The sequence below is a fragment of the Trifolium pratense genome, unplaced genomic scaffold, assembly GCF_020283565.1.
Source record: "Trifolium pratense cultivar HEN17-A07 unplaced genomic scaffold, ARS_RC_1.1 scaffold_62, whole genome shotgun sequence".
Taxonomy (NCBI): domain Eukaryota; kingdom Viridiplantae; phylum Streptophyta; class Magnoliopsida; order Fabales; family Fabaceae; genus Trifolium; species Trifolium pratense.
In genome coordinates this window covers 1-25,226 of record NW_025721047.1, presented here as the reverse complement: position 1 = coordinate 25,226, position 25,226 = coordinate 1, and the positions used below count along the sequence as shown (strand labels likewise).

At 36.1% G+C, this 25,226-nt stretch overlaps 1 protein-coding gene, 53 non-coding genes and 14 pseudogenes across 54 annotated transcripts; all 68 read left to right on the top strand.

Moving 5' to 3' along the window:
• The first annotated feature begins 793 nt into the window (after window positions 1-793).
• On the top strand, window positions 794-4,031 carry LOC123901276 (nucleotide exchange factor SIL1). The gene is made up of 7 exons (XM_045951614.1): window positions 794-1,077; window positions 1,187-1,278; window positions 1,370-1,520; window positions 1,996-2,123; window positions 2,358-2,516; window positions 2,615-2,800; window positions 3,287-4,031. The coding sequence occupies exons 1-7, from the start codon at window positions 867-869 to the stop codon at window positions 3,497-3,499; spliced, it is 1,140 nt and encodes a 379-aa protein (XP_045807570.1). The 5' UTR covers window positions 794-866; the 3' UTR covers window positions 3,500-4,031.
• A 2,130-nt stretch (window positions 4,032-6,161) lies between these two features.
• LOC123901319 lies at window positions 6,162-6,280 on the top strand. Its single transcript, XR_006806711.1, has one exon. It is a non-coding gene; the product is annotated as a 5S ribosomal RNA (ribosomal RNA).
• A 163-nt stretch (window positions 6,281-6,443) lies between these two features.
• Window positions 6,444-6,562, top strand: LOC123901325. The gene has a single exon (XR_006806716.1). It is a non-coding gene; the product is annotated as a 5S ribosomal RNA (ribosomal RNA).
• A 172-nt stretch (window positions 6,563-6,734) lies between these two features.
• LOC123901326 lies at window positions 6,735-6,853 on the top strand. The gene has a single exon (XR_006806717.1). It is a non-coding gene; the product is annotated as a 5S ribosomal RNA (ribosomal RNA).
• A 174-nt stretch (window positions 6,854-7,027) lies between these two features.
• Window positions 7,028-7,146, top strand: LOC123901310. The gene has a single exon (XR_006806702.1). It is a non-coding gene; the product is annotated as a 5S ribosomal RNA (ribosomal RNA).
• Window positions 7,147-7,318: 172 nt separating this feature from the next.
• On the top strand, window positions 7,319-7,437 carry LOC123901347. The gene has a single exon (XR_006806737.1). It is a non-coding gene; the product is annotated as a 5S ribosomal RNA (ribosomal RNA).
• A 174-nt stretch (window positions 7,438-7,611) lies between these two features.
• Window positions 7,612-7,711, top strand: LOC123901302 (annotated as a pseudogene).
• Window positions 7,712-7,882: 171 nt separating this feature from the next.
• Window positions 7,883-8,001, top strand: LOC123901318. The gene has a single exon (XR_006806710.1). It is a non-coding gene; the product is annotated as a 5S ribosomal RNA (ribosomal RNA).
• Window positions 8,002-8,172: 171 nt separating this feature from the next.
• Window positions 8,173-8,291, top strand: LOC123901330. The gene has a single exon (XR_006806721.1). It is a non-coding gene; the product is annotated as a 5S ribosomal RNA (ribosomal RNA).
• A 171-nt stretch (window positions 8,292-8,462) lies between these two features.
• Window positions 8,463-8,581, top strand: LOC123901324. The gene has a single exon (XR_006806715.1). It is a non-coding gene; the product is annotated as a 5S ribosomal RNA (ribosomal RNA).
• Window positions 8,582-8,754: 173 nt separating this feature from the next.
• Window positions 8,755-8,873, top strand: LOC123901346. The gene has a single exon (XR_006806736.1). It is a non-coding gene; the product is annotated as a 5S ribosomal RNA (ribosomal RNA).
• Window positions 8,874-9,043: 170 nt separating this feature from the next.
• On the top strand, window positions 9,044-9,162 carry LOC123901336. The gene has a single exon (XR_006806727.1). It is a non-coding gene; the product is annotated as a 5S ribosomal RNA (ribosomal RNA).
• A 173-nt stretch (window positions 9,163-9,335) lies between these two features.
• LOC123901301 lies at window positions 9,336-9,435 on the top strand (annotated as a pseudogene).
• Window positions 9,436-9,607: 172 nt separating this feature from the next.
• Window positions 9,608-9,726, top strand: LOC123901309. Its single transcript, XR_006806701.1, has one exon. It is a non-coding gene; the product is annotated as a 5S ribosomal RNA (ribosomal RNA).
• Window positions 9,727-9,898: 172 nt separating this feature from the next.
• Window positions 9,899-10,017, top strand: LOC123901345. The gene has a single exon (XR_006806735.1). It is a non-coding gene; the product is annotated as a 5S ribosomal RNA (ribosomal RNA).
• Window positions 10,018-10,191: 174 nt separating this feature from the next.
• LOC123901299 lies at window positions 10,192-10,291 on the top strand (annotated as a pseudogene).
• A 171-nt stretch (window positions 10,292-10,462) lies between these two features.
• On the top strand, window positions 10,463-10,581 carry LOC123901317. The gene has a single exon (XR_006806709.1). It is a non-coding gene; the product is annotated as a 5S ribosomal RNA (ribosomal RNA).
• Window positions 10,582-10,752: 171 nt separating this feature from the next.
• On the top strand, window positions 10,753-10,871 carry LOC123901329. Its single transcript, XR_006806720.1, has one exon. It is a non-coding gene; the product is annotated as a 5S ribosomal RNA (ribosomal RNA).
• A 171-nt stretch (window positions 10,872-11,042) lies between these two features.
• On the top strand, window positions 11,043-11,161 carry LOC123901322. The gene has a single exon (XR_006806713.1). It is a non-coding gene; the product is annotated as a 5S ribosomal RNA (ribosomal RNA).
• A 173-nt stretch (window positions 11,162-11,334) lies between these two features.
• On the top strand, window positions 11,335-11,453 carry LOC123901334. Its single transcript, XR_006806725.1, has one exon. It is a non-coding gene; the product is annotated as a 5S ribosomal RNA (ribosomal RNA).
• Window positions 11,454-11,623: 170 nt separating this feature from the next.
• LOC123901335 lies at window positions 11,624-11,742 on the top strand. Its single transcript, XR_006806726.1, has one exon. It is a non-coding gene; the product is annotated as a 5S ribosomal RNA (ribosomal RNA).
• A 170-nt stretch (window positions 11,743-11,912) lies between these two features.
• Window positions 11,913-12,031, top strand: LOC123901333. Its single transcript, XR_006806724.1, has one exon. It is a non-coding gene; the product is annotated as a 5S ribosomal RNA (ribosomal RNA).
• Window positions 12,032-12,204: 173 nt separating this feature from the next.
• Window positions 12,205-12,304, top strand: LOC123901298 (annotated as a pseudogene).
• Window positions 12,305-12,476: 172 nt separating this feature from the next.
• On the top strand, window positions 12,477-12,595 carry LOC123901308. The gene has a single exon (XR_006806700.1). It is a non-coding gene; the product is annotated as a 5S ribosomal RNA (ribosomal RNA).
• A 171-nt stretch (window positions 12,596-12,766) lies between these two features.
• On the top strand, window positions 12,767-12,885 carry LOC123901320. Its single transcript, XR_006806712.1, has one exon. It is a non-coding gene; the product is annotated as a 5S ribosomal RNA (ribosomal RNA).
• Window positions 12,886-13,059: 174 nt separating this feature from the next.
• LOC123901323 lies at window positions 13,060-13,178 on the top strand. Its single transcript, XR_006806714.1, has one exon. It is a non-coding gene; the product is annotated as a 5S ribosomal RNA (ribosomal RNA).
• Window positions 13,179-13,349: 171 nt separating this feature from the next.
• On the top strand, window positions 13,350-13,468 carry LOC123901332. Its single transcript, XR_006806723.1, has one exon. It is a non-coding gene; the product is annotated as a 5S ribosomal RNA (ribosomal RNA).
• Window positions 13,469-13,641: 173 nt separating this feature from the next.
• On the top strand, window positions 13,642-13,741 carry LOC123901297 (annotated as a pseudogene).
• A 171-nt stretch (window positions 13,742-13,912) lies between these two features.
• LOC123901307 lies at window positions 13,913-14,031 on the top strand. Its single transcript, XR_006806699.1, has one exon. It is a non-coding gene; the product is annotated as a 5S ribosomal RNA (ribosomal RNA).
• A 171-nt stretch (window positions 14,032-14,202) lies between these two features.
• On the top strand, window positions 14,203-14,321 carry LOC123901328. The gene has a single exon (XR_006806719.1). It is a non-coding gene; the product is annotated as a 5S ribosomal RNA (ribosomal RNA).
• Window positions 14,322-14,492: 171 nt separating this feature from the next.
• On the top strand, window positions 14,493-14,592 carry LOC123901296 (annotated as a pseudogene).
• Window positions 14,593-14,765: 173 nt separating this feature from the next.
• Window positions 14,766-14,884, top strand: LOC123901303. Its single transcript, XR_006806695.1, has one exon. It is a non-coding gene; the product is annotated as a 5S ribosomal RNA (ribosomal RNA).
• A 172-nt stretch (window positions 14,885-15,056) lies between these two features.
• On the top strand, window positions 15,057-15,175 carry LOC123901342. Its single transcript, XR_006806732.1, has one exon. It is a non-coding gene; the product is annotated as a 5S ribosomal RNA (ribosomal RNA).
• Window positions 15,176-15,348: 173 nt separating this feature from the next.
• Window positions 15,349-15,467, top strand: LOC123901300. The gene has a single exon (XR_006806694.1). It is a non-coding gene; the product is annotated as a 5S ribosomal RNA (ribosomal RNA).
• A 172-nt stretch (window positions 15,468-15,639) lies between these two features.
• LOC123901314 lies at window positions 15,640-15,758 on the top strand. Its single transcript, XR_006806706.1, has one exon. It is a non-coding gene; the product is annotated as a 5S ribosomal RNA (ribosomal RNA).
• A 173-nt stretch (window positions 15,759-15,931) lies between these two features.
• LOC123901350 lies at window positions 15,932-16,050 on the top strand. Its single transcript, XR_006806740.1, has one exon. It is a non-coding gene; the product is annotated as a 5S ribosomal RNA (ribosomal RNA).
• Window positions 16,051-16,220: 170 nt separating this feature from the next.
• LOC123901305 lies at window positions 16,221-16,339 on the top strand. Its single transcript, XR_006806697.1, has one exon. It is a non-coding gene; the product is annotated as a 5S ribosomal RNA (ribosomal RNA).
• A 172-nt stretch (window positions 16,340-16,511) lies between these two features.
• On the top strand, window positions 16,512-16,630 carry LOC123901312. Its single transcript, XR_006806704.1, has one exon. It is a non-coding gene; the product is annotated as a 5S ribosomal RNA (ribosomal RNA).
• Window positions 16,631-16,803: 173 nt separating this feature from the next.
• Window positions 16,804-16,922, top strand: LOC123901311. The gene has a single exon (XR_006806703.1). It is a non-coding gene; the product is annotated as a 5S ribosomal RNA (ribosomal RNA).
• A 171-nt stretch (window positions 16,923-17,093) lies between these two features.
• Window positions 17,094-17,212, top strand: LOC123901331. Its single transcript, XR_006806722.1, has one exon. It is a non-coding gene; the product is annotated as a 5S ribosomal RNA (ribosomal RNA).
• A 173-nt stretch (window positions 17,213-17,385) lies between these two features.
• Window positions 17,386-17,485, top strand: LOC123901294 (annotated as a pseudogene).
• A 171-nt stretch (window positions 17,486-17,656) lies between these two features.
• On the top strand, window positions 17,657-17,775 carry LOC123901306. Its single transcript, XR_006806698.1, has one exon. It is a non-coding gene; the product is annotated as a 5S ribosomal RNA (ribosomal RNA).
• Window positions 17,776-17,946: 171 nt separating this feature from the next.
• On the top strand, window positions 17,947-18,065 carry LOC123901327. The gene has a single exon (XR_006806718.1). It is a non-coding gene; the product is annotated as a 5S ribosomal RNA (ribosomal RNA).
• A 171-nt stretch (window positions 18,066-18,236) lies between these two features.
• On the top strand, window positions 18,237-18,336 carry LOC123901293 (annotated as a pseudogene).
• A 173-nt stretch (window positions 18,337-18,509) lies between these two features.
• Window positions 18,510-18,628, top strand: LOC123901283. The gene has a single exon (XR_006806690.1). It is a non-coding gene; the product is annotated as a 5S ribosomal RNA (ribosomal RNA).
• A 173-nt stretch (window positions 18,629-18,801) lies between these two features.
• LOC123901288 lies at window positions 18,802-18,920 on the top strand. Its single transcript, XR_006806693.1, has one exon. It is a non-coding gene; the product is annotated as a 5S ribosomal RNA (ribosomal RNA).
• A 172-nt stretch (window positions 18,921-19,092) lies between these two features.
• LOC123901343 lies at window positions 19,093-19,211 on the top strand. Its single transcript, XR_006806733.1, has one exon. It is a non-coding gene; the product is annotated as a 5S ribosomal RNA (ribosomal RNA).
• A 171-nt stretch (window positions 19,212-19,382) lies between these two features.
• Window positions 19,383-19,482, top strand: LOC123901292 (annotated as a pseudogene).
• Window positions 19,483-19,655: 173 nt separating this feature from the next.
• LOC123901284 lies at window positions 19,656-19,774 on the top strand. Its single transcript, XR_006806691.1, has one exon. It is a non-coding gene; the product is annotated as a 5S ribosomal RNA (ribosomal RNA).
• A 173-nt stretch (window positions 19,775-19,947) lies between these two features.
• Window positions 19,948-20,066, top strand: LOC123901304. Its single transcript, XR_006806696.1, has one exon. It is a non-coding gene; the product is annotated as a 5S ribosomal RNA (ribosomal RNA).
• A 172-nt stretch (window positions 20,067-20,238) lies between these two features.
• Window positions 20,239-20,357, top strand: LOC123901348. The gene has a single exon (XR_006806738.1). It is a non-coding gene; the product is annotated as a 5S ribosomal RNA (ribosomal RNA).
• Window positions 20,358-20,529: 172 nt separating this feature from the next.
• On the top strand, window positions 20,530-20,648 carry LOC123901341. Its single transcript, XR_006806731.1, has one exon. It is a non-coding gene; the product is annotated as a 5S ribosomal RNA (ribosomal RNA).
• Window positions 20,649-20,821: 173 nt separating this feature from the next.
• On the top strand, window positions 20,822-20,940 carry LOC123901286 (annotated as a pseudogene).
• A 162-nt stretch (window positions 20,941-21,102) lies between these two features.
• On the top strand, window positions 21,103-21,221 carry LOC123901287 (annotated as a pseudogene).
• Window positions 21,222-21,394: 173 nt separating this feature from the next.
• Window positions 21,395-21,513, top strand: LOC123901313. The gene has a single exon (XR_006806705.1). It is a non-coding gene; the product is annotated as a 5S ribosomal RNA (ribosomal RNA).
• A 173-nt stretch (window positions 21,514-21,686) lies between these two features.
• On the top strand, window positions 21,687-21,805 carry LOC123901339. Its single transcript, XR_006806729.1, has one exon. It is a non-coding gene; the product is annotated as a 5S ribosomal RNA (ribosomal RNA).
• Window positions 21,806-21,976: 171 nt separating this feature from the next.
• Window positions 21,977-22,076, top strand: LOC123901290 (annotated as a pseudogene).
• A 172-nt stretch (window positions 22,077-22,248) lies between these two features.
• On the top strand, window positions 22,249-22,367 carry LOC123901316. Its single transcript, XR_006806708.1, has one exon. It is a non-coding gene; the product is annotated as a 5S ribosomal RNA (ribosomal RNA).
• Window positions 22,368-22,538: 171 nt separating this feature from the next.
• LOC123901338 lies at window positions 22,539-22,657 on the top strand. Its single transcript, XR_006806728.1, has one exon. It is a non-coding gene; the product is annotated as a 5S ribosomal RNA (ribosomal RNA).
• Window positions 22,658-22,828: 171 nt separating this feature from the next.
• LOC123901289 lies at window positions 22,829-22,928 on the top strand (annotated as a pseudogene).
• Window positions 22,929-23,100: 172 nt separating this feature from the next.
• LOC123901315 lies at window positions 23,101-23,219 on the top strand. The gene has a single exon (XR_006806707.1). It is a non-coding gene; the product is annotated as a 5S ribosomal RNA (ribosomal RNA).
• A 172-nt stretch (window positions 23,220-23,391) lies between these two features.
• LOC123901344 lies at window positions 23,392-23,510 on the top strand. The gene has a single exon (XR_006806734.1). It is a non-coding gene; the product is annotated as a 5S ribosomal RNA (ribosomal RNA).
• Window positions 23,511-23,672: 162 nt separating this feature from the next.
• On the top strand, window positions 23,673-23,791 carry LOC123901285. The gene has a single exon (XR_006806692.1). It is a non-coding gene; the product is annotated as a 5S ribosomal RNA (ribosomal RNA).
• A 176-nt stretch (window positions 23,792-23,967) lies between these two features.
• LOC123901282 lies at window positions 23,968-24,086 on the top strand. Its single transcript, XR_006806689.1, has one exon. It is a non-coding gene; the product is annotated as a 5S ribosomal RNA (ribosomal RNA).
• A 172-nt stretch (window positions 24,087-24,258) lies between these two features.
• LOC123901349 lies at window positions 24,259-24,377 on the top strand. The gene has a single exon (XR_006806739.1). It is a non-coding gene; the product is annotated as a 5S ribosomal RNA (ribosomal RNA).
• Window positions 24,378-24,547: 170 nt separating this feature from the next.
• LOC123901291 lies at window positions 24,548-24,647 on the top strand (annotated as a pseudogene).
• Window positions 24,648-24,820: 173 nt separating this feature from the next.
• LOC123901351 lies at window positions 24,821-24,939 on the top strand. The gene has a single exon (XR_006806741.1). It is a non-coding gene; the product is annotated as a 5S ribosomal RNA (ribosomal RNA).
• Window positions 24,940-25,112: 173 nt separating this feature from the next.
• On the top strand, window positions 25,113-25,226 carry LOC123901340 (the record flags this gene model as incomplete). Its single annotated transcript, XR_006806730.1, has 1 exon — window positions 25,113-25,226. It is a non-coding gene; the product is annotated as a 5S ribosomal RNA (ribosomal RNA).

Genomic DNA, 25,226 nt, shown 5'->3' with positions numbered 1-25,226 from the left:
TATTACTACATTTTATATTCTTAATATGTGTCTTAAAGACACGTGTTAACATTTTCCTTTACAAAATTGAGACTAATTTTTACTCTTCGCTTAGCCAAGAAAAATTAGAGAGCAATTTTGTAGTTGTCAAGTAGCCTAGTGACTAGAAATTTTACCCTTAAGGTGGATAAGTAGAATGACCGGGGTTCGAATCCCGACCCTCTACACATATAATGCAATGTCATACCAACTAAGATAAGCTCGGGACAATTAGAGACAAGTTTTTATTTAAATTAATTAATTTATCAATTTATCAATTTATCTTTCTTTACCAATATTTTTTTTCTTACAATTTTTCTTGAATTTAATTGTTGTGCGCTGTTAAGGTAAAATTATTTTACAAATGTATGCAGTAATATGTTGTCACATCATTTGATAAATGTAACACATCATGTATTTTATACATTAATATATTAATATTTTTTTATTAAATTATCAATATGTTAATATTGATTGCATGCGTAAAAAAATTTAATCTTTCAAATTCCGCTAAATGTATATCTTTTGTCTGTTTGTTAATTTTAGTTAGAAAAATTAGAAAGAAAAAAAAAACGAACGTTTTTTTTATTTTTTTTTTACAAGAAAAAAAAATCGCACGTTAGTAATGGTATTATGACGATGATGAGACTCATCCCAAAATTTTAAGACCGTCAGATTCAAAATCAACGGCACAAATTGATCCACATGACGTGTCTTTGAAAAAACACTGAAAGGAATGAAGCCGTAAAGACGACGAAGAAGAGGAAAAACGCATGCGTATATAAAAGCTGCTTTGCACCTTCGTTTTTTCATATTTAAATTTAAATAAATAATAAAAATTAAATTAAATGGATCGAACACTCTTACTCGCAGCTCTCATACTCTGCACGGCGGCTACCGCGACGGCTGCCATCGCCGAAACAGACAAAAACCTCACCTCCCACCAGCCATCATGGTCCACCGCCGCCGAAGAATCCGATCTACTCCCGCCGGATTCCTCTGTTTCCGACTCCGACGGTGGCTTCTCTTCAATGGACAGCATGTTGCATTGGGCTATAAGTACGAATAATAATTACCACGCTATTTTATTTCTTTTGGTTAATTTGAAGATTATTAATTGCATAAGCTATTTTTATTTATTAATTATTTTTGTGTGTGTTTGATTTAGGTCATTCTGATCCTGAAAAGTTAAAGGAATCAGCACAATCTCATGAAAGATTATCGCCTAGCGAACTTCAGAAAAGTCAAATTGAAATCAAAGTAATTCAAATTTCAAATTCTCTCTGTTTGTGTTTGTTTATGTTTATTATTTATTTACTTATGTGGTGCATTGTTTGTGGATTTTAATCAGGAACTAATGGAGAAAACAAAAATGTTATCGGATGTCGAATTGATGAAAATCGCGATAACTGACTTGAATAATGTGTCTACATCTTTGGAAGATAGATACCGAGCCTTACTCGAGCTTCTTGAGCTTGTTGAGCCATTAGATAATGCAAATGGTAGCTATCTTTCTATCAATGTTTACTCACTTAGATGATGCATGCATTTTACTTGAACTATCATTGTTAGCTATTTCTAGATAGATGATTTATAGTAATTTAGAAGTCTCAAAATCTGTTTTTCTTTTAAGCCATGCTTTTGAAATATTTCAATAATTGCTTTCTCTAGAAGAATCTTGCAAATATGAAATCCCTCTTTGATGTCTTTAGCTGAATTTTCGAAGCTGATTGAAATGAATATTGGATCATAAATACTTTAAGAGAAAACAAATATTACAAGAATGTATTACAGTTTACTAGAACATACATTATTTCTTTTTATGCATCAGTATCCCAACAAAGTTGTATTATACGCTACGCTAGAATTGTGCTGGTCATTAGTGCATAAGTTTCCTTTGCTTTTGTTTCCATTTGCTATAATTTTTCTTTCCTGTATAACAGTATATCCCTAATAATAAATTCTAATGTCTGTCAGATTTAAACAAACTTGGGGGGCTTTCTGCTGTTACGCGAGAACTTAATCACGATGATTCAGGTATTAGAGCTCTTGCCGCATGGGTTCTTGGAAAAGCTAGTCAAAACAACCCAACTTTTCAGCAGCAGGTATGTTGTCACATTGATAATTAATTGAATTTTAGGAAGTTGTTTTTAACTGAATCACAACTCACTCTTGGTGTCATTAAAAAAAGAAGACTCTTGTTTTAACTGTTTCATTTGATTCCTACGGCACTCTTTCCTGATATAAATCTTAGTTAGTGGCTGTTTTCTAACAAAGTTTCTTGAGCATTGATTTAAGCTAAACAATATAGTTATGCTGCCAAATTTTTACTATTCCAGGTCTTGGAACTAGGTGTACTGTCAAGGCTGATAGTTATGGTAAAATCTGATTCCAAAGAAGAAGGCATTAAAGCATTATATGCTGTTTCAGCTGTGATTCGTAATAATTTAGCCAGTCAGGAATTGTTCTATGCTGAAGCCGGAGGTTCGATGCTTCAGGTGACCTATCTAAGTTTTAATATTATTGTTAACATTGTTATATTTTTTTACTACTTTTCAGCATTGGTAAATGGTAATTGACATTGGAACTTTTTTAGGATATTTTGAGGAATGCAAGTGTTGATATCAAACTTCGGAGGAAGGCCGTGCTTCTATTGACTGATTTAGCAGAGTATCAATTAGAAAACGTTGATAAAGATGAACCACCATTTTTCAATGATCAGGATCTGTTGAAGTCTGTGGTTGATTTAACTGCTTCAAGCGACCTTGATCTCCAGGAAAAGGTAATCGTTGACATTCCATCTAATGCTGTTTTTGTTCTGTTGTCTTACTTATGACCTTGTGCGACGCAAATCTCATTGGCTTAACTCTCACCTAGAAAAACAAAGCATTTTGAACAGCACCTCTTCCATAAGATTGTTCTTCTAACATATTTTCTCATTCTTATAATTGATCTAATGAGCCTTTTCTATACCGTCATTTATGTATTTCAATCCATGCTCTATCAAATCTCAATGTGCCTATGACTATTTGGGAGATGGTAATTGTGGAAACTAAAGAAAAATGGTTTGTTTCAATTTGCATTATTGACAAAGAAGTGTGATCAGTAGAATGCAAGTTAGGGATTGGTTTGAAGTATTCATTTAAAGTTGTTCTCTATTTCAATTTTATATAAGTGCACACCTTCTATAATTCTTTGCACAAAACAAATTGGCCCTTTTGCAGTTCATGTTGAGCTTTTGGTTTGACTTCTTGCATGCATTAAACAGGCACTTGTTGCGATTAAGAGTCTCTTGCAACTAAAGACCATTGAAGCTCGAGTTTTCAGGGACTTCTGTGCTTTAGGTGATGCACTAAATAGAATGAAACAATTGTTGCATGATTCGATGGCGGATGAGGATCAGAAAGACTATGTAATGGATGTGGAAAATGTTCGTATTGACGTGGAGCACATTTTCAATAGAAAGTTGGTAAAGCAGTGATATGTGATCACGAGTTTGTTGGATATTATTAGAATACAGTAGATTGTGTTAGTACCTTGTATGACCGAATTGGCAGCGATTGAACAATCCTGGGAGAAGAAGCCTTGTGAGAAGTTAGAGTGTGAGAGCTTTCTACCTCTTATTGATGCGCAACTTTTGTTTCTGTAAGAGTATTCTAACCTAATGGGATGGTTAAAATATCAGTCGAGGGCGCATATATTCTAACAATCCCATTAGGTTAGAATACACTTCCAGAAACAAAAGTTGCGCATTAGTAAGAGATACAAAGGGTCTCACACTCTAACTTCTCCCAAGGCTTCTCTCAGGATCGCTCGATCGCTGCCAATAGTATCTCTAATTTTGGTATCTCTGTTAAAATATCCAACAGAGTATACATCCTTAGATTATGGTGTTGACTCTGTATCATCATCTAGATTTTATAGGATACTTCACACATATTTTGATGTTGTTATTGACATTTGTGAACAAAAATTAGGGTTATTACTAATTAATTTTATAGTTGTACAGTTAATACCGTCTATTGTTCTAACATTTGGTGATTTCTGATTCAAATGATATTCAACATTAGCCTTTTTTTTTTTCTTAAAGCAAAGCCAAAGGTCATTAAAAATTAAAACACAACCTAAAAAATGCACACTAACATAGTCTTGCCAAAATAAAGACAAACAATTCAAACTGGAACCATGTTTCCTTCTCTGAAAGAATGAGATATGAAAATATTTCAATCTCCGTGGTAGCGGTCAAGCAATGGGTCTGTTTGTTCATAATGATTTTTTATTTTTTTTATAAAAAAATTAATATTTAAACATGGGGCATGATATATGGAGCATGCGATTAATGTAATAGGTGAGACTGAAGGGTGAAAAGAATATCCCATAACTCTACCACAAGACTAATTTTCAGATTGCTTGAAAATCCTTTCAACTAAGGTGTAACTGGATTGAATAAAATTGATGAACCTAATAGACAAATTCAAACCAACTCGAAAAATGTTCGTCATTTACTGATTCTGTCAAAAGGTTAAACTAAATTGTTACCGATTTTCACGTGCAAGTTGAGTTTCATGAATTCAATTTGGAGTCCCGGGCCTTAAGTACTTGCATCTTAGACTTTTTTGTGACAAAAAAAGAAAGAGTGATTTTGTTTGTAAAGTATAGTCCATGTGACAATGTGGATATTATTAGACTAATCATCTTCTTTTAGATTCAAATCTACCACTTCATCTATAGACTAAAAATCGAAAATTCTAATATGAAGCATTTCAACAAGTTGTATATTTAAAAAATATTTAAATTCCAATGACGACTTATGTTATTGTTTGGAAGTATAAGTTAATGACTATCCTCATTTTTATAATTAATATGATTTAATTAATATCGGTTTGATTAAAATAATAAAAAATAAAGTAGTAGCTCGTATTGAACCGGCACTAATCATGTAATTATTTTAGCCATGAAAACAATGAGAGTTGTGATATTTTAATTATAAAAGTACTACCAATAATCATCGAAATTTTTAGTAATAATATTAATCTACGATAAACCAACGATTAGTTTAGTGTAGCACTTTTTTTTTAAATAGGCAAAAGGGGGAAAGCCCCTAGTGTAGCCTAAACCTATTATCATTAATCTCATTCATAGTCGGCTAGAAGAATAAAATCAAATCCATGGGGTTAAAAAGAAATCAGACCACAAAAATATTTAAAATAACAAATATATCCTCATGAAAGGATAAAATGGGCACTATAAACTCTGGACGAGTCAACCCAAACAAAAATCCAAGCCATCCACATTCCACAAAAGTCACATTTATGAGCATGGCTATGGATGACAATGGGTAGGGTATGAGTAAGGTACTATAGTACTCATTCCCATACCAGCGGATTGAAAAAATACCCGTACCCATTCTCATATTCGCATGGGTAACAACTTTTGCCCCCCCTCCCCGTACCCCATGGGTACCTAGGTACCCATACCCGTATTCGTTACCCGCATTTTTACTAAAAATAAATTGATCAATTATAAAATATTATATAATTTTAATAGAATTAAAAAAAATTCAAAGATTTTAATATTGACTAATGAAAATTATAAACAAAATTATTACTAACCTTATATTAAAGTTCATATTTATGTTAAATATTCACATTATTTTTATATTATGTTATAAATAAACATTTTTATTAAAAATATGTACAGTTTAGTAGAGTTGTATTGTTTTAAATTGATTTACATATATTATAATATAATAATATAAATAAAATAAATAAATATATATTATGTGGGTATGGGGCGGAGTGGGTACTAAGGTACCCGTACCCGGACCCATACACGTTCATTTTTACGGGTAATTACCCATACCTGTGCCCATACTCAAAATGCGGATTTTTACCCTACCCGTTGTGGGTAATTTTTGAGGATACCCTCTGGGTATGGATCAAATTGCCATCCCTACCTGAGAAGTCCTTGTGTTGCCCCTCTTTTTTCGATTTTTTTATTTTGTTTAGTTTTCACCGTGTTATAAATTTTATCGTTCAATTTTTGACGAGATTAATGAAAAATATCGTGTTTTAGTCTACTTTCTCGGATTTCTCCAAAATTTGGCCTGAAGACATATATACAATTAAACTGTATTATATATCAGGTGTGATCATACCAGCACTAATGCACTGGATCCCATTAGAACTCCGCAGCTAAGCGTGCTTGGGCGAGAGTAGTACTAGGATGGGTCACCTCCTGGGAAGTCCTTGTGTTGCACCTCTTTTTTCGATTTTTTTTATTTCCGTTAGTTTTCACCGTGTTATAAATTTTATCGTTCAATTTTTGGCGAGATTAATGAAAAATATCGTGTTTTAGTCTACTTTCTCGGATTTCTCCAAAATTTGGCCTGAAGACAAATATACAATTAAACCGTATTATATATCAGGTGCGATCATACCAACACTAATGCACCGGATCCCATCAGAACTCCGCAGTTAATCGTGCTTGGGCGAGAGTAGTACTAGAATGGGTGACCTCCTGGGAAGTCCTTGTGTTGCACCTCTTTTTTCGATTTTTTTTTATTTCGTTTAGTTTTCACCGTGTTATAAATTTTATCGTTCAATTTTTGGCGAGATTAATGAAAAATATCGTGTTTTATTCTAGTTTCTTGGATTTCTCCAAAATTCGGCCTGAAAGATGGAAGACATATATACAATTAAACCGTATTATATATCAGGTGCGATCATACCAGCACTAATGCACCGGATCCCATCAGAACTCTGCAGTTAAGCGTGCTTGGGCGGGAGTAGTACTAGGATGCGTGACCTCATGGGAAGTCCTTGTGTTGCACCTCTTTTTTCGATTTTTTTTTTTATTTCGTTTAGTTTTCACCGTGTTATAAATTTTATCGTTCAATTTTTGGCGAGATTAATGAGAAATATCGTGTTTTATTCTAGTTTCTCGGATTTCTCCAAAATTCGGCCTGAAAGATGGAAGACATATATACAATTAAACCGTATTATATATCAGGTGCGATCATACCAGCACTAATGCACCGGATCCCATCAGAACTCCGTAGTTAAGCGTGCTTGGGCGAGAGTAGTACTAGGATGGGTGACCTCCTGGGAAGTCTTTGTGTTGCACCTCTTTTTTTGATTTCTTTTTATTTCGTTTAGTTTTCACCGTGTTATAAATTTTATCGTTCAATTTTTGGCGAGATTAATGAAAAATATCGTGTTTTATTCTACTTTCTCGGATTTCTCCAAAATTTGGCCTGAAATATGGAAGACATATACACAATTAAACCGTATTATATATTAGGTGCGATCATACCAGCACTAATGCACCGGATCCCATCACAACTCCACAGTTAAGGGTGCTTGGGCGAGAGTAGTACTAGGATGGGTGACCTCCGGGGAAGTCCTTGTGTTGCACCTCTTTTTTCTATTTTTTTTTTTATTTCGTTTAGTTTTCACCGTGTTATAAATTTTATCGTTCAATTTTTGGCGAGATTAATGAAAAATATCGTGTTTTATTCTAGTTTCTCGGATTTCTCCAAAATTCGGCCTGAAAGATGGAAGACATATATACAATTAAACCGTATTATATATCAGGTGCGATCATACCAGCACTAATGCACCGGATCCCATCAGAACTCCGCAGTTAAGCGTGCTTGGGCGAGAGTAGTAGGGAAGTCCCTATGTTGCACCTCTTTTTTCGATTTTTTTTTTTTCGTTTAGTTTTCACCGTATTATAAATTTTATCGTTCAATTTTTGGCGATATTAATGGAAAATATCGTGTTTTATTCTAGTTTCTCGGATTTCTCCAAAATTTGGCCTGAAAGATGGAAGCCATATATACAATTAAACCGTATTATATATCAGGTGCGATCATACCAGCACTAATGCACCGGATCCCATCAGAACTCCGCAGTTAAGCGTGCTTGGGCGAGAGTAGTTCTAGGATGGGTGATCTCCTGGGAAGTCCATGTGTTGCACCTCTTTTTTCGATTTTTTTTATTTCGTTTAGTTTTCACCGTGTTATAAATTTTATCGTTCAACTTTTGGTGAGATTATTGAAAAATATCATGTTTTATTCTAGTTTCTCGGATTTCTCCAAAATTTGGCCTGAAAGATGGAAGACATATATACAATTAAACCGTATTATATATCAAGTGCGATCATACCAGCACTAATGCACCGGATCCCATCAGAACTCCTCAGTTAAGCGTGCTTGGGCGAGAGTAGTACTAGGATGGGTGATCTCCTGGGAAGTCCATGTGTTGCACCTCTTTTTTCGATTTTTTTTATTTCGTTTAGTTTTCACCGTGTTATAAATTTTATCGTTCAATTTTTGGCGAGATTAATGAAAAATATCGTGTTTTATTCTAGTTTCTCGGATTTCTCCAAAATTTGGCCTGAAAGATGGAAGACAAATATACAATTAAACCGTATTATATATCAGGTGCCATCATACCAGCACTAATGCACCGGATCCCATCAGAACTCTGCAGTTAAGCGTGCTTGGGCGGGAGTAGTACTAGGATGGGTGACCTCATGGGAAGTCCTTGTGTTGCACCTCTTTTTTCGATTTTTTTTTTATTTCGTTTAGTTTTCACCGTGTTATAAATTTTATCGTTCAATTTTTGGCGAGATTAATGAGAAATATCGTGTTTTATTCTAGTTTCTCGGATTTCTCCAAAATTCGGCCTGAAAGATGGAAGACATATATACAATTAAACCGTATTATATATTAGGTGCGATCATACCAGCACTAATGCACCGGATCCCATCAGAACTCCGTAGTTAAGCGTGCTTGGGCGAGAGTAGTACTAGGATGGGTGACCTCCTGGGAAGTCCTTGTGTTGCACCTCTTTTTTTGATTTTTTTATTTCGTTTAGTTTTCACCGTGTTATAAATTTTATCGTTCAATTTTTGGCGAGATTAATGAAAAATATCGTGTTTTATTCTACTTTCTCGGATTTCTCCAAAATTTGGCCTGAAATATGGAAGACATATATACAATTAAACCGTATTATATATTAGGTGCGATCATACCAGCACTAATGCACCGGATCCCATCACAACTCCACAGTTAAGCGTGCTTGGGCGAGAGTAGTACTAGGATGGGTGACCTCCTGGGAAGTCCTTGTGTTGCACCTCTTTTTTCTATTTTTTTTTTATTTCGTTTAGTTTTCACCGTGTTATAAATTTTATCGTTCAATTTTTGGCGAGATTAATGAAAAATATCGTGTTTTATTCTAGTTTCTCGGATTTCTCCAAAATTCGGCCTGAAAGATGGAAGACATATATACAATTAAACCGTATTATATATCAGGTGCGATCATACCAGCACTAATGCACCGGATCCCATCAGAACTCCGCAGTTAAGCGTGCTTGGGCGAGAGTAGTAGGGAAGTCCCTATGTTGCACCTCTTTTTTCGATTTTTTTTTATTTCGTTTAGTTTTCACCGTATTATAAATTTTATCGTTCAATTTTTGGCGAGATTAATGAGAAATATCGTGTTTTATTCTAGTTTCTCGGATTTCTCCAAAATTCGGCCTGAAAGATGGAAGACATATATACAATTAAACCGTATTATATATCAGGTGCGATCATACCAGCACTAATGCACCGGATCCCATCAGAACTCCGTAGTTAAGCGTGCTTGGGCGAGAGTAGTACTAGGATGGGTGACCTCCTGGGAAGTCTTTGTGTTGCACCTCTTTTTTTGATTTCTTTTTATTTCGTTTAGTTTTCACCGTGTTATAAATTTTATCGTTCAATTTTTGGCGAGATTAATGAAAAATATCGTGTTTTATTCTACTTTCTCGGATTTCTCCAAAATTTGGCCTGAAATATGGAAGACATATACACAATTAAACCGTATTATATATTAGGTGCGATCATACCAGCACTAATGCACCGGATCCCATCACAACTCCACAGTTAAGGGTGCTTGGGCGAGAGTAGTACTAGGATGGGTGACCTCCGGGGAAGTCCTTGTGTTGCACCTCTTTTTTCTATTTTTTTTTTTATTTCGTTTAGTTTTCACCGTGTTATAAATTTTATCGTTCAATTTTTGGCGAGATTAATGAAAAATATCGTGTTTTATTCTAGTTTCTCGGATTTCTCCAAAATTCGGCCTGAAAGATGGAAGACATATATACAATTAAACCGTATTATATATCAGGTGCGATCATACCAGCACTAATGCACCGGATCCCATCAGAACTCCGCAGTTAAGCGTGCTTGGGCGAGAGTAGTAGGGAAGTCCCTATGTTGCACCTCTTTTTTCGATTTTTTTTTTTTCGTTTAGTTTTCACCGTATTATAAATTTTATCGTTCAATTTTTGGCGATATTAATGGAAAATATCGTGTTTTATTCTAGTTTCTCGGATTTCTCCAAAATTTGGCCTGAAAGATGGAAGCCATATATACAATTAAACCGTATTATATATCAGGTGCGATCATACCAGCACTAATGCACCGGATCCCATCAGAACTCCGCAGTTAAGCGTGCTTGGGCGAGAGTAGTTCTAGGATGGGTGATCTCCTGGGAAGTCCATGTGTTGCACCTCTTTTTTCGATTTTTTTTATTTCGTTTAGTTTTCACCGTGTTATAAATTTTATCGTTCAACTTTTGGTGAGATTATTGAAAAATATCATGTTTTATTCTAGTTTCTCGGATTTCTCCAAAATTTGGCCTGAAAGATGGAAGACATATATACAATTAAACCGTATTATATATCAAGTGCGATCATACCAGCACTAATGCACCGGATCCCATCAGAACTCCTCAGTTAAGCGTGCTTGGGCGAGAGTAGTACTAGGATGGGTGATCTCCTGGGAAGTCCATGTGTTGCACCTCTTTTTTCGATTTTTTTTATTTCGTTTAGTTTTCACCGTGTTATAAATTTTATCGTTCAATTTTTGGCGAGATTAATGAAAAATATCGTGTTTTATTCTAGTTTCTCGGATTTCTCCAAAATTTGGCCTGAAAGATGGAAGACAAATATACAATTAAACCGTATTATATATCAGGTGCCATCATACCAGCACTAATGCACCGGATCCCATCAGAACTCTGCAGTTAAGCGTGCTTGGGCGGGAGTAGTACTAGGATGGGTGACCTCATGGGAAGTCCTTGTGTTGCACCTCTTTTTTCGATTTTTTTTTTATTTCGTTTAGTTTTCACCGTGTTATAAATTTTATCGTTCAATTTTTGGCGAGATTAATGAGAAATATCGTGTTTTATTCTAGTTTCTCGGATTTCTCCAAAATTCGGCCTGAAAGATGGAAGACATATATACAATTAAACCGTATTATATATTAGGTGCGATCATACCAGCACTAATGCACCGGATCCCATCAGAACTCCGTAGTTAAGCGTGCTTGGGCGAGAGTAGTACTAGGATGGGTGACCTCCTGGGAAGTCCTTGTGTTGCACCTCTTTTTTTGATTTTTTTATTTCGTTTAGTTTTCACCGTGTTATAAATTTTATCGTTCAATTTTTGGCGAGATTAATGAAAAATATCGTGTTTTATTCTACTTTCTCGGATTTCTCCAAAATTTGGCCTGAAATATGGAAGACATATATACAATTAAACCGTATTATATATTAGGTGCGATCATACCAGCACTAATGCACCGGATCCCATCACAACTCCACAGTTAAGCGTGCTTGGGCGAGAGTAGTACTAGGATGGGTGACCTCCTGGGAAGTCCTTGTGTTGCACCTCTTTTTTTGATTTTTTTATTTCGTTTAGTTTTCACCGTGTTATAAATTTTATCGTTCAATTTTTGGCGAGATTAATGAAAAATATCGTGTTTTATTCTACTTTCTCGGATTTCTCCAAAATTTGGCCTGAAATATGGAAGACATATATACAATTAAACCGTATTATATATTAGGTGCGATCATACCAGCACTAATGCACCGGATCCCATCACAACTCCACAGTTAAGCGTGCTTGGGCGAGAGTAGTACTAGGATGGGTGACCTCCTGGGAAGTCCTTGTGTTGCACCTCTTTTTTCTATTTTTTTTTTATTTCGTTTAGTTTTCACCGTGTTATAAATTTTATCGTTCAATTTTTGGCGAGATTAATGAAAAATATCGTGTTTTATTCTAGTTTCTCGGATTTCTCCAAAATTCGGCCTGAAAGATGGAAGACATATATACAATTAAACCGTATTATATATCAGGTGCGATCATACCAGCACTAATGCACCGGATCCCATCAGAACTCCGCAGTTAAGCGTGCTTGGGCGAGAGTAGTAGGGAAGTCCCTATGTTGCACCTCTTTTTTCGATTTTTTTTTATTTCGTTTAGTTTTCACCGTATTATAAATTTTATCGTTCAATTTTTGGCGATATTAATGGAAAATATCGTGTTTTATTCTAGTTTCTCGGATTTCTCCAAAATTTGGCCTGAAAGATGGAAGCCATATATACAATTAAACCGTATTATATATCAGGTGCGATCATACCAGCACTAATGCACCGGATCCCATCAGAACTCCGCAGTTAAGCGTGCTTGGGCGAGAGTAGTACTAGGATGGGTGATCTCCTGGGAAGTCCATGTGTTGCACCTCTTTTTTCGATTTTTTTTATTTCGTTTAGTTTTCACCGTGTTATAAATTTTATCGTTCAACTTTTGGCGAGATTATTGAAAAATATCGTGTTTTATTCTAGTTTCTCGGATTTCTCCAAAATTCGGCCTGAAAGATGGAAGACAAATGTACAATTAAACCGTATTATATATCAGGTGCCATCATACCAGCACTAATGCACCGGATCCCATCAGAACTCTGCAGTTAAGCGTGCTTGGGCGGGAGTAGTACTAGGATGGGTGACCTCATGGGAAGTCCTTGTGTTGCACCTCTTTTTTCGATTTTTTTTTTTATTTCGTTTAGTTTTCACCGTGTTATAAATTTTATCGTTCAATTTTTGGCGAGATTAATGAGAAATATCGTGTTTTATTCTAGTTTCTCGGATTTCTCCAAAATTCGGCCTGAAAGATGGAAGACATATATACAATTAAACCGTATTATATATTAGGTGCGATCATACCAGCACTAATGCACCGGATCCCATCAGAACTCCGTAGTTAAGCGTGCTTGGGCGAGAGTAGTACTAGGATGGGTGACCTCCTGGGAAGTCCTTGTGTTGCACCTCTTTTTTTGATTTTTTTTATTTCGTTTAGTTTTCACCGTGTTATAAATTTTATCGTTCAATTTTTGGCGAGATTAATGAAAAATATCGTGTTTTATTCTACTTTCTCGGATTTCTCCAAAATTTGGCCTGAAATATGGAAGACATATATACAATTAAACCGTATTATATATTAGGTGCGATCATACCAGCACTAATGCACCGGATCCCATCACAACTCCACAGTTAAGCGTGCTTGGGCGAGAGTAGTACTAGGATGGGTGACCTCCTGGGAAGTCCTTGTGTTGCACCTCTTTTTTCTATTTTTTTTTTATTTCGTTTAGTTTTCACCGTGTTATAAATTTTATCGTTCAATTTTTGGCGAGATTAATGAAAAATATCGTGTTTTATTCTAGTTTCTCGGATTTCTCCAAAATTCGGCCTGAAAGATGGAAGACATATATACAATTAAACCGTATTATATATCAGGTGCGATCATACCAGCACTAATGCACCGGATCCCATCAGAACTCCGCAGTTAAGCGTGCTTGGGCGAGAGTAGTAGGGAAGTCCCTATGTTGCACCTCTTTTTTCGATTTTTTTTATTTCGTTTAGTTTTCACCGTATTATAAATTTTATCGTTCAATTTTTGGCGATATTAATGGAAAATATCGTGTTTTATTCTAGTTTCTCGGATTTCTCCAAAATTTGGCCTGAAAGATGGAAGCCATATATACAATTAAACCGTATTATATATCAGGTGCGATCATACCAGCACTAATGCACCGGATCCCATCAGAACTCCGCAGTTAAGCGTGCTTGGGCGAGAGTAGTACTAGGATGGGTGATCTCCTGGGAAGTCCATGTGTTGCACCTCTTTTTTCGATTTTTTTTATTTCGTTTAGTTTTCACCGTGTTATAAATTTTATCGTTCAACTTTTGGCGAGATTATTGAAAAATATCGTGTTTTATTCTAGTTTCTCGGATTTCTCCAAAATTTGGCCTGAAAGATGGAAGACATATATACAATTAAACCGTATTATATATCAAGTGCGATCATACCAGCACTAATGCACCGGATCCCATCAGAACTCCTCAGTTAAGCGTGCTTGGGCGAGAGTAGTACTAGGATGGGTGATCTCCTGGGAAGTCCATGTGTTGCACCTCTTTTTTCGATTTTTTTTATTTCGTTTAGTTTTCACCGTGTTATAAATTTTATCGTTCAATTTTTGGCGAGATTAATGAAAAATATCGTGTTTTATTCTAGTTTCTCGGATTTCTCCAAAATTTGGCCTGAAAGATGGAAGACAAATATACAATTAAACCGTATTATATATCAGGTGCGATCATACCAGCACTAATGCACCGGATCCCATCAGAACTCCGCAGTTAAGCGTGCTTGGGCGAGAGTAGTAGGGAAGTCCCTATGTTGCACCTCTTTTTTCGATTTTTTTTTTATTTCGTTTAGTTTTCACCGCGTTATAAATTTTATCGTTCAATTTTTGGCGAGATTAATGAAAAATATCGTGTTTTATTCTAGTTTCTCGGATTTCTCCAAAATTCGGCCTGAAAGATGGAAGACATATATACAATTAAACCGTATTATATATTAGGTGCGATCATACCAGCACTAATGCACCGGATCCCATCAGAACTCCGTAGTTAAGCGTGCTTGGGCGAGAGTAGTACTAGGATGGGTGACCTCCTGGGAAGTCCTTGTGTTGCACTTCTTTTTTCGATTTCTTTTTATTTCGTTTAGTTTTCACCGTGTTATAAATTTTATCGTTCAATTTTTGGCGAGATTAATGAAAAATATCGTGTTTTATTCTAGTTTCTCGGATTTCTCCAAAATTCGGCCTGAAAGATGGAAGACATATATACAATTAAACCGTATTATATATCAGGTGCAATCATACCAACACTATTGCACCAGATCCTATCAGAACTCTGCAGTTAAGCGTGCTTGGGCGGGAGTAGTACTTGGATGGGTGACCTCATGGGAAGTCCTTGTGTTGCACCTCTTTTTTCGATTTTTTTTTTATTTCGTTTAGTTTTCACCGTGTTATAAATTTTATCGTTCAATTTTTGGCGAGATTAATGAAAAATATCGTGTTTTATTCTAGTTTCTCGGATTTCTCCAAAATTCGGCCTGAAAGATGGAAGACATATATACAATTAAACCATATTATATATCAGGTGCGATCATACCAGCACTAATGCACCGGATCCCATCAGAACTCCGTAGTTAAGCGTGCTTGGGCGAGAGTAGTACTAGGATGGGTGACCTCCTGGGAAGTCCTTGTATTGCACTTCTTTTTTCGATTTCTTTTTATTTCGTTTAGTTTTCACCGTGTTATAAATTTTATCGTTCAATTTTTGGCGAGATTAATGAAAAATATCGTGTTTTATTCTAGTTTCTCGGATTTCTCCAAAATTCGGCCTGAAAGATGGAAGACATATATACAATTAAACCGTATTATATATCAGGTGCGATCATACCAGCACTAATGCACCAGATCCTATCAGAACTCTGCAGTTAAGCGTGCTTGGGCGGGAGTAGTACTTGGATGGGTGACCTCATGGGAAGTCCTTGTGTTGCACCTCTTTTTTCGATTTTTTTTTTATTTCGTTTAGTTTTCACCGTGTTATAAATTTTATCGTTCAATTTTTGGCGAGATTAATGAAAAATATCGTGTTTTATTCTAGTTTCTCGGATTTCTCCAAAATTCGGCCTGAAAGATGGAAGACATATATATAATTAAACCGTATTATATATCAGGTGCGATCATAGCAGCACTAATGCACCGGATCCCATCAGAACTCTGCAGTAAAGCGTGCTTGGGCGAGAGTAGTACTAGGATGGGTGACCTCATGCGATGTCCTTGTGTTGCACCTCTTTTTTCGATTTTTTTATTTCCTTTAGTTTTCACCGTGTTATAAATTTTATCGTTCAATTTTTGTCGAGATTAATGAAAAATATCGTGTTTTATTCTAGTTTCTCGGATTTCTCCAAAATTCGGCCTGAAAGATGGAAGACATATATACAATTAAACCGTATTATATATGAGGTGCGATCATACCAGCACTAATGCACCGGATCCCATAAGAACTCCGTAGTTAAGCGTGCTTGGGCGAGAGTAGTACTAGGATGGGTGACCTCCTGGGAAGTCCTTGTGTTGCACCTCTTTTTTCGATTTCTTTTTATTTCGTTTAGTTTTCACCGTGTTATAAATTTTATCGTTCAATTTTTGGCGAGATTAATGAAAAATATCGTGTTTTATTCTAGTTTCTCGGATTTCTCCAAAATTTGGCCTGAAAGATGGAAGACAAATATACAATTAAACCGTATTATATATCAGGTGCGATCATACCAGCACTAATGCACCGGATCCCATCAGAACTCTGCAGTTAAGCGTGCTTGGGCGGGAGTAGTACTAGGATGGGTGACCTCATGGGAAGTCCTTGTGTTGCACCTCTTTTTTCGATTTTTTTTTTATTTCGTTTAGTTTTCACCGTGTTATAAATTTTATCGTTCAATTTTTGGCGAGATTAATGAGAAATATCGTGTTTTATTCTAGTTTCTCGGATTTCTCCAAAATTCGGCCTGAAAGATGGAAGACATATATACAATTAAACCGTATTATATATCAGGTGCGATCATACCAGCACTAATGCACCGGATCCCATCAGAACTCCGTAGTTAAGCGTGCTTGGGCGAGAGTAGTACTAGGATGGGTGACCTCCTGGGAAGTCCTTGTGTTGCACCTCTTTTTTTGATTTTTTTTATTTCGTTTAGTTTTCACCGTGTTATAAATTTTATCGTTCAATTTTTGGCGAGATTAATGAAAAATATCGTGTTTTATTCTACTTTCTCGGATTTCTCCAAAATTTGGCCTGAAATATGGAAGACATATATACAATTAAACCGTATTATATATTAGGTGCGATCATACCAGCACTAATGCACCGGATCCCATCACAACTCCACAGTTAAGCGTGCTTGGGCGAGAGTAGTACTAGGATGGGTGACCTCCTGGGAAGTCCTTGTGTTGCACCTCTTTTTTCTATTTTTTTTTTATTTCGTTTAGTTTTCACCGTGTTATAAATTTTATCGTTCAATTTTTGGCGAGATTAATGAAAAATATCGTGTTTTATTCTAGTTTCTCGGATTTCTCCAAAATTCGGCCTGAAAGATGGAAGACATATATACAATTAAACCGTATTATATATCAGGTGCGATCATACCAGCACTAATGCACCGGATCCCATCAGAACTCCGCAGTTAAGCGTGCTTGGGCGAGAGTAGTAGGGAAGTCCCTATGTTGCACCTCTTTTTTCGATTTTTTTTATTTCGTTTAGTTTTCACCGTATTATAAATTTTATCGTTCAATTTTTGGCGATATTAATGGAAAATATCGTGTTTTATTCTAGTTTCTCGGATTTCTCCAAAATTTGGCCTGAAAGATGGAAGCCATATATACAATTAAACCGTATTATATATCAGGTGCGATCATACCAGCACTAATGCACCGGATCCCATCAGAACTCCGCAGTTAAGCGTGCTTGGGCGAGAGTAGTACTAGGATGGGTGATCTCCTGGGAAGTCCATGTGTTGCACCTCTTTTTTCGATTTTTTTTATTTCGTTTAGTTTTCACCGTGTTATAAATTTTATCGTTCAACTTTTGGCGAGATTATTGAAAAATATCGTGTTTTATTCTAGTTTCTCGGATTTCTCCAAAATTTGGCCTGAAAGATGGAAGACATATATACAATTAAACCGTATTATATATCAAGTGCGATCATACCAGCACTAATGCACCGGATCCCATCAGAACTCCTCAGTTAAGCGTGCTTGGGCGAGAGTAGTACTAGGATGGGTGATCTCCTGGGAAGTCCATGTGTTGCACCTCTTTTTTCGATTTTTTTTATTTCGTTTAGTTTTCACCGTGTTATAAATTTTATCGTTCAATTTTTGGCGAGATTAATGAAAAATATCGTGTTTTATTCTAGTTTCTCGGATTTCTCCAAAATTTGGCCTGAAAGATGGAAGACAAATATACAATTAAACCGTATTATATATCAGGTGCGATCATACCAGCACTAATGCACCGGATCCCATCAGAACTCCGCAGTTAAGCGTGCTTGGGCGAGAGTAGTAGGGAAGTCCCTATGTTGCACCTCTTTTTTCGATTTTTTTTTTATTTCGTTTAGTTTTCACCGTGTTATAAATTTTATCGTTCAATTTTTGGCGAGATTAATGAAAAATATCGTGTTTTATTCTAGTTTCTCGGATTTCTCCAAAATTCGGCCTGAAAGATGGAAGACATATATACAATTAAACCGTATTATATATGAGGTGCGATCATACCAGCACTAATGCACCGGATCCCATAAGAACTCCGCAGTTAATTGTGCTTGAGCGAGAGTAGTACTAGAATGGGTGAACTCCTGGGAAGTCCTTGTGTTGCACCTCTTTTTTCGATTTTTTTTTTATTTCGTTTAGTTTTCACCGTGTTATAAATTTTATCGTTCAATTTTTGGCGAGATTAATGAAAAATATCGTGTTTTATTCTAGTTTCTCGGATTTCTCCAAAATTCGGCCTGAAAGATGGAAGACATATATACAATTAAACCATATTATATATCAGGTGCGATCATACCAGCACTAATGCACCGGATCCCATCAGAACTCCGTAGTTAAGCGTGCTTGGGCGAGAGTAGTACTAGGATGGGTGACCTCCTGGGAAGTCCTTGTATTGCACTTCTTTTTTCGATTTCTTTTTATTTCGTTTAGTTTTCACCGTGTTATAAATTTTATCGTTCAATTTTTGGCGAGATTAATGAAAAATATCGTGTTTTATTCTAGTTTCTCGGATTTCTCCAAAATTCGGCCTGAAAGATGGAAGACATATATACAATTAAACCGTATTATATATCAAGTGCGATCATACCAGCACTAATGCACCGGATCCCATCAGGACTCCTCAGTTAAGCGTGCTTGGGCGGGAGTAGTACTAGGATGGGTGATCTCCTGGGAAGTCCATGTGTTGCACCTCTTTTTTCGATTTTTTTTATTTCGTTTAGTTTTCACCGTGTTATAAATTTTATCGTTCAATTGTTGGCGAGATTAATGAAAAATATCGTGTTTTATTCTAGTTTCTCGGATTTCTCCAAAATTTGGCCTGAAAGATGGAAGACAAATATACAATTAAATCGTATTATATATCAGGTGCGATCATACCAGCACTAATGCACCGGATCCCATCAGAACTCCGCAGTTAAGCGTGCTTGGGCGAGAGTAGTAGGGAAGTCCCTATGTTGCACCTCTTTTTTCGATTTTTTTTTTATTTCGTTTAGTTTTCACCGTGTTATAAATTTTATCGTTCAATTTTTGGCGAGATTAATGAAAAATATCGTGTTTTATTCTAGTTTCTCGGATTTCTCCAAAATTCGGCCTGAAAGATGGAAGACATATATACAATTAAACCGTATTATATATGAGGTGCGATCATACCAGCACTAATGCACCGGATCCCATAAGAACTCCGCAGTTAATTGTGCTTGTGCGAGAGTAGTACTAGAATGGGTGAACTCCTGGGAAGTCCTTGTGTTGCACCTCTTTTTTCGATTTTTTGTTTATTTCGTTTAGTTTTCACCGTGTTATAAATTTTATCGTTCAATTTTTGGCGAGATTAATGAAAAATATCGTGTTTTATTCTAGTTTCTCGGATTTCTCCAAAATTCGGCCTGAAAGATGGAAGACATATATACAATTAAACCGTATTATATATCAGGTGCGATCATACCAGCACTAATGCACCGGATCCCATCAGAACTCCGTAGTTAAGCGTGCTTGGGCGAGAGTAGTACTAGGATGGGTGACCTCCTGGGAATTCCTTGTGTTGCACTTCTTTTTTCGATTTCTTTTTATTTCGTTTAGTTTTCACCGTGTTATAAATTTTATCGTTCAATTTTTGGCGAGATTAATGAAAAATATCGTGTTTTATTCTAGTTTCTCGGATTTCTCCAAAATTCGGCCTGAAAGATGGAAGACATATATACAATTAAACCGTATTATATATCAGGTGCAATCATACCAACACAATTGCACCAGATCCTATCAGAACTCTGCAGTTAAGCGTGCTTGGGCGGGAGTAGTACTTGGATGGGTGACCTCATGGGAAGTCCTTGTGTTGCACCTCTTTTTTCGATTTTTTTTTATTTCGTTTAGTTTTCACCGTGTTATAAATTTTATCGTTCAATTTTTGGCGAGATTAATGAAAAATATCGTGTTTTATTCTACTTTCTCGGATTTCTCCAAAATTTGGCCTGAAAGATGGAAGACATATATACAATTAAACCGTATTATATATTAGGTGCGATCATACCAGCACTAATGCACCGGATCCCATCACAACTCCACAGTTAAGCGTGCTTGGGCGAGAATAGTACTAGGATGGGTGACCTCCTGAGAAGTCCTTGTGTTGCACCTCTTTTTTCTATTTTTTTTTTATTTCGTTTAGTTTTCACCGTGTTATAAATTTTATCGTTCAATTTTTGGCGAGATTAATGAAAAATATCGTGTTTTATTCTAGTTTCTCGGATTTCTCCAAAATTTGGCCTGAAAGATGGAAGACATATATACAATTAAACCGTATTATATATCAGGTGCGATTATACCAACACTATTGCACCAGATCCTATCAGAACTCCGCAGTTAAGCGTGCTTGGGCGAGAGTAGTACTAGGATGGGTGATCTCATGCGATGTCCTTGTGTTGCACCTCTTTTTTCGATTTTTTTATTTCCTTTAGTTTTCACCGTGTTATAAATTTTATCGTTCAATTTTTGTCGAGATTATTGAAAAATATCGTGTTTTAGTCTACTTTCTCGGATTTCTCCAAAATTTGGCCTGAAGACATATATACAATTAAACCGTATTATATATCAGGTTCGATCATAGCAACACTAATGCACCGGATCCCATCAGAACTCCGCAGATAATTGTGCTTGAGCGAGAGTAGTACTAGAATGGGTGAACTCCTGGGAAGTCCTTGTGTTGCACCTCTTTTTTCGATTTTTTATTTATTTCGTTTAGTTTTCTCCGTGTTATAAATTTTATCGTTCAATTTTTGGCGAGATTAATGAAAAATATCGTGTTTTATTCTAGTTTCTCGGATTTCTCCAAAATTCGGCCTGAAAGATGGAAGACATATATACAATTAAACCGTATTATATATCAGGTGTGATCATACCAGCACTAATGCACCGGATCCCATCAGAACTCCGCAGTTAAGCGTGCTTAGGCGAGAGTAGTACTAGGATGGGTGACCTCCTGGGAAGTCCTTGTGTTGCACCTCTTTTTTCGATTTTTTATTTATTTCGTTTAGTTTTCTCCGTGTTATAAATTTTATCGTTCAATTTTAGGCGAGATTAATGAAAAATATCGTGTTTTATTCTAGTTTCTCGGATTTCTCCAAAATTCGGCCTGAAAGATGGAAGACATATATACAATTAAACCGTATTATATATCAGGTGCGATCATACCAGCACTAATGCACCTGATCCCATCAGAACTCCGCAGTTAAGCGTGCTTAGGCGAGAGTAGTACTAGGATGGGTGACCTCCTGGGAAGTCCTTGTGTTGCACCTGTTTTTTCGATTTTTTTAATTTCGTTTAGTTTTCACCGTGTTATAAATTTTATCGTTCAATTTTTGGCGATATTAATGAAAAATATCGTGTTTTATTCTAGTTTCTCGGATTTCTCCAAAATTTGGCCTGAAAGATGGAAGACATATATACAATTAAACCGTATTATATATCAGGTGCGTTCATACCAGCACTAATGCACCGGATCCCATCAGAACTCCGCAGTTAAGCGTGCTTGGGCGAGAGTAGTAGGGAAGTCCTTGTGTTGCACCTCTTTTTTCGATTTTTTTTTATTTCGTTTAGTTTTCATCGTGTAATAAATTTTATCGTTCAATTTTTGGTGAGATTAATGAAAAATATCGTGTTTTATTCTAGTTTATCGGATTTCTCCAAAATTTGGCCTGAAAGATTGAAGACATATATACAATTAAACTGTATTATATATTAGGTGCGATCATACCAGCAATAATGCACCGGATCCCATCAGAACTCCGCAGTTAAGCGTGCTTGGGCGAGAGTAGTACTAGGAAGGGTGACCTCCTGGGAAGTCCTTGTGTTGCACCTCTTTTTTCGATTTTTTTTATTTCGTTTAGTTTTCACCGTGTTATAAATTTTATCGTTCAATTTTTGGCGAGATTAATGAAAAATATCGTGTTTTATTCTAGTTTCTCGGATTTCTCGAAAATTCGGCCTGAAAGATGGAAGACATATATACAATTAAACCGTATTATATATCAGGTGCGATCATACCAGCACTAATGCACCTGATCCCATCAGAACTCCGCAGTTAAGCGTGCTTAGGCGAGAGTAGTACTAGGATGGGTGACCTCCTGGGAAGTCCTTGTGTTGCACCTGTTTTTTCGATTTTTTTAATTTCGTTTAGTTTTCACCGTGTTATAAATTTTATCGTTCAATTTTTGGCGATATTAATGAAAAATATCGTGTTTTATTCTAGTTTCTCGGATTTCTCCAAAATTTGGCCTGAAAGATGGAAGACATATATACAATTAAACCGTATTATATATCAGGTGCGTTCATACCAGCACTAATGCACCGGATCCCATCAGAACTCCGCAGTTAAGCGTGCTTGGGCGAGAGTAGTAGGGAAGTCCTTGTGTTGCACCTCTTTTTTCGATTTTTTTTTATTTCGTTTAGTTTTCATCGTGTAATAAATTTTATCGTTCAATTTTTGGTGAGATTAATGAAAAATATCGTGTTTTATTCTACTTTATCGGATTTCTCCAAAATTTGGCCTGAAAGATTGAAGACATATATACAATTAAACTGTATTATATATTAGGTGCGATCATACCAGCAATAATGCACCGGATCCCATCAGAACTCCGCAGTTAAGCGTGCTTGGGCGAGAGTAGTACTAGGAAGGGTGACCTCCTGGGAAGTCCTTGTGTTGCACCTCTTTTTTCGATTTTTTTTAATTTCGTTTAGTTTTCACCGTGTTATAAATTTTATCGTTCAATTTTTGGCGAGATTAATGAAAAATATCGTGTTTTATTCTAGTTTCTCGGATTTCTCGAAAATTCGGCCTGAAAGATGGAAGACATATATACAATTAAACCGTATTATATATCAGGTGCGATCATACCAGCACTAATGCACCGGATCCCATCAGAACTCTGCAGTTAAGCGTGCTTGGGCGAGAGTAGTAGTAGGATGGGTGACCTCATGCGATGTCCTTGTGTTGCACCTCTTTTTTTGATTTTTTTATTTCCTTTAGTTTTCACCATGTTATAAATTTTATCGTTCAATTTTTGTCGAGATTAATGAAAAATATCGTGTTTTAGTCTACTTTCTCGGATTTCTCCAAAATTTGGCCTGAAGACATATATACAATTAAACCGTATTATATATCAGGTGCGATCATAGCAACATTAATGCACCGGATCCCATTAGAACTCCGCAGTTAATTGTGCTTGAGCGAGAGTAGTACTAGAATGGGTGAACTCCTGGGAAGTCCTTGTGTTGCACCTCTTTTTTTTGATTTTTTTTTTTTATTTCGTTTAGTTTTCACCGTGTTATGAATTTTATCGTTCAATTTTTGGCGAGATTAATGAAAAATATCGTGTTTTATTCTAGTTTCTCGGATTTCTCCAAAATTCGGCCTGAAAGATGGAAGACATATATACAATTAAACCGTATTATATATCAGGTGCGATCATACCAGCACTAATGCACCGGATCCCATCAGAACTCCGCAGTTAAGCGTGCTTGGGCGAGAGTAGTACTAGGATGGGTGACCTCCTGGGAAGTCCTTGTGTTGCACCTCTTTTTTCGATTTTTTTTTATTTCGTTTAGTTTTCACCGTGTTATAAATTTTATCGTTCAATTTTTGGCGAGATTAATGAAAAATATCGTGTTTTATACTAGTTTCTCGGATTTCTCCAAAATTCGGCCTGAAAGATGGAAGACATATATATAATTAAACCGTATTATATATCAGGTGCGATCATAGCAGCACTAATGCACCGGATCCCATCAGAACTCTGCAGTTAAGCGTGCTTGGGCGAGAGTAGTACTAGGATGGGTGACCTCATGCGATGTCCTTGTGTTGCACCTCTTTTTTCGATTTTTTTATTTCCTTTAGTTTTCACCGTGTTATAAATTTTATCGTTCAATTGTTGGCGAGATTAATGAAAAATATCGTGTTTTATTCTAGTTTCTCGGATTTCTCCAAAATTTGGCCTGAAAGATGGAAGACAAATATACAATTAAACCGTATTATATATCAGGTGCGATCATACCAGCACTAATGCACCGGATCCCATCAGAACTCCGCAGTTAAGCGTGCTTGGGCGAGAGTAGTAGGGAAGTCCCTATGTTGCACCTCTTTTTTCGATTTTTTTTTTATTTCGTTTAGTTTTCACCGTGTTATAAATTTTATCGTTCAATTTTTGGCGAGATTAATGAAAAATATCGTGTTTTATTCTAGTTTCTCGGATTTCTCCAAAATTCGGCCTGAAAGATGGAAGACATATATACAATTAAACCGTATTATATATGAGGTGCGATCATACCAGCACTAATGCACCGGATCCCATAAGAACTCCGCAGTTAATTGTGCTTGAGCGAGAGTAGTACTAGAATGGGTGAACTCCTGGGAAGTCCTTGTGTTGCACCTCTTTTTTCGATTTTTTGTTTATTTCGTTTAGTTTTCACCGTGTTATAAATTTTATCGTTCAATTTTTGGCGAGATTAATGAAAAATATCGTGTTTTATTCTAGTTTCTCGGATTTCTCCAAAATTCGGCCTGAAAGATGGAAGACATATATACAATTAAACCGTATTATATATCAGGTGCGATCATACCAGCACTAATGCACCGGATCCCATCAGAACTCCGTAGTTAAGCGTGCTTGGGCGAGAGTAGTACTAGGATGGGTGACCTCCTGGGAAGTCCTTGTGTTGC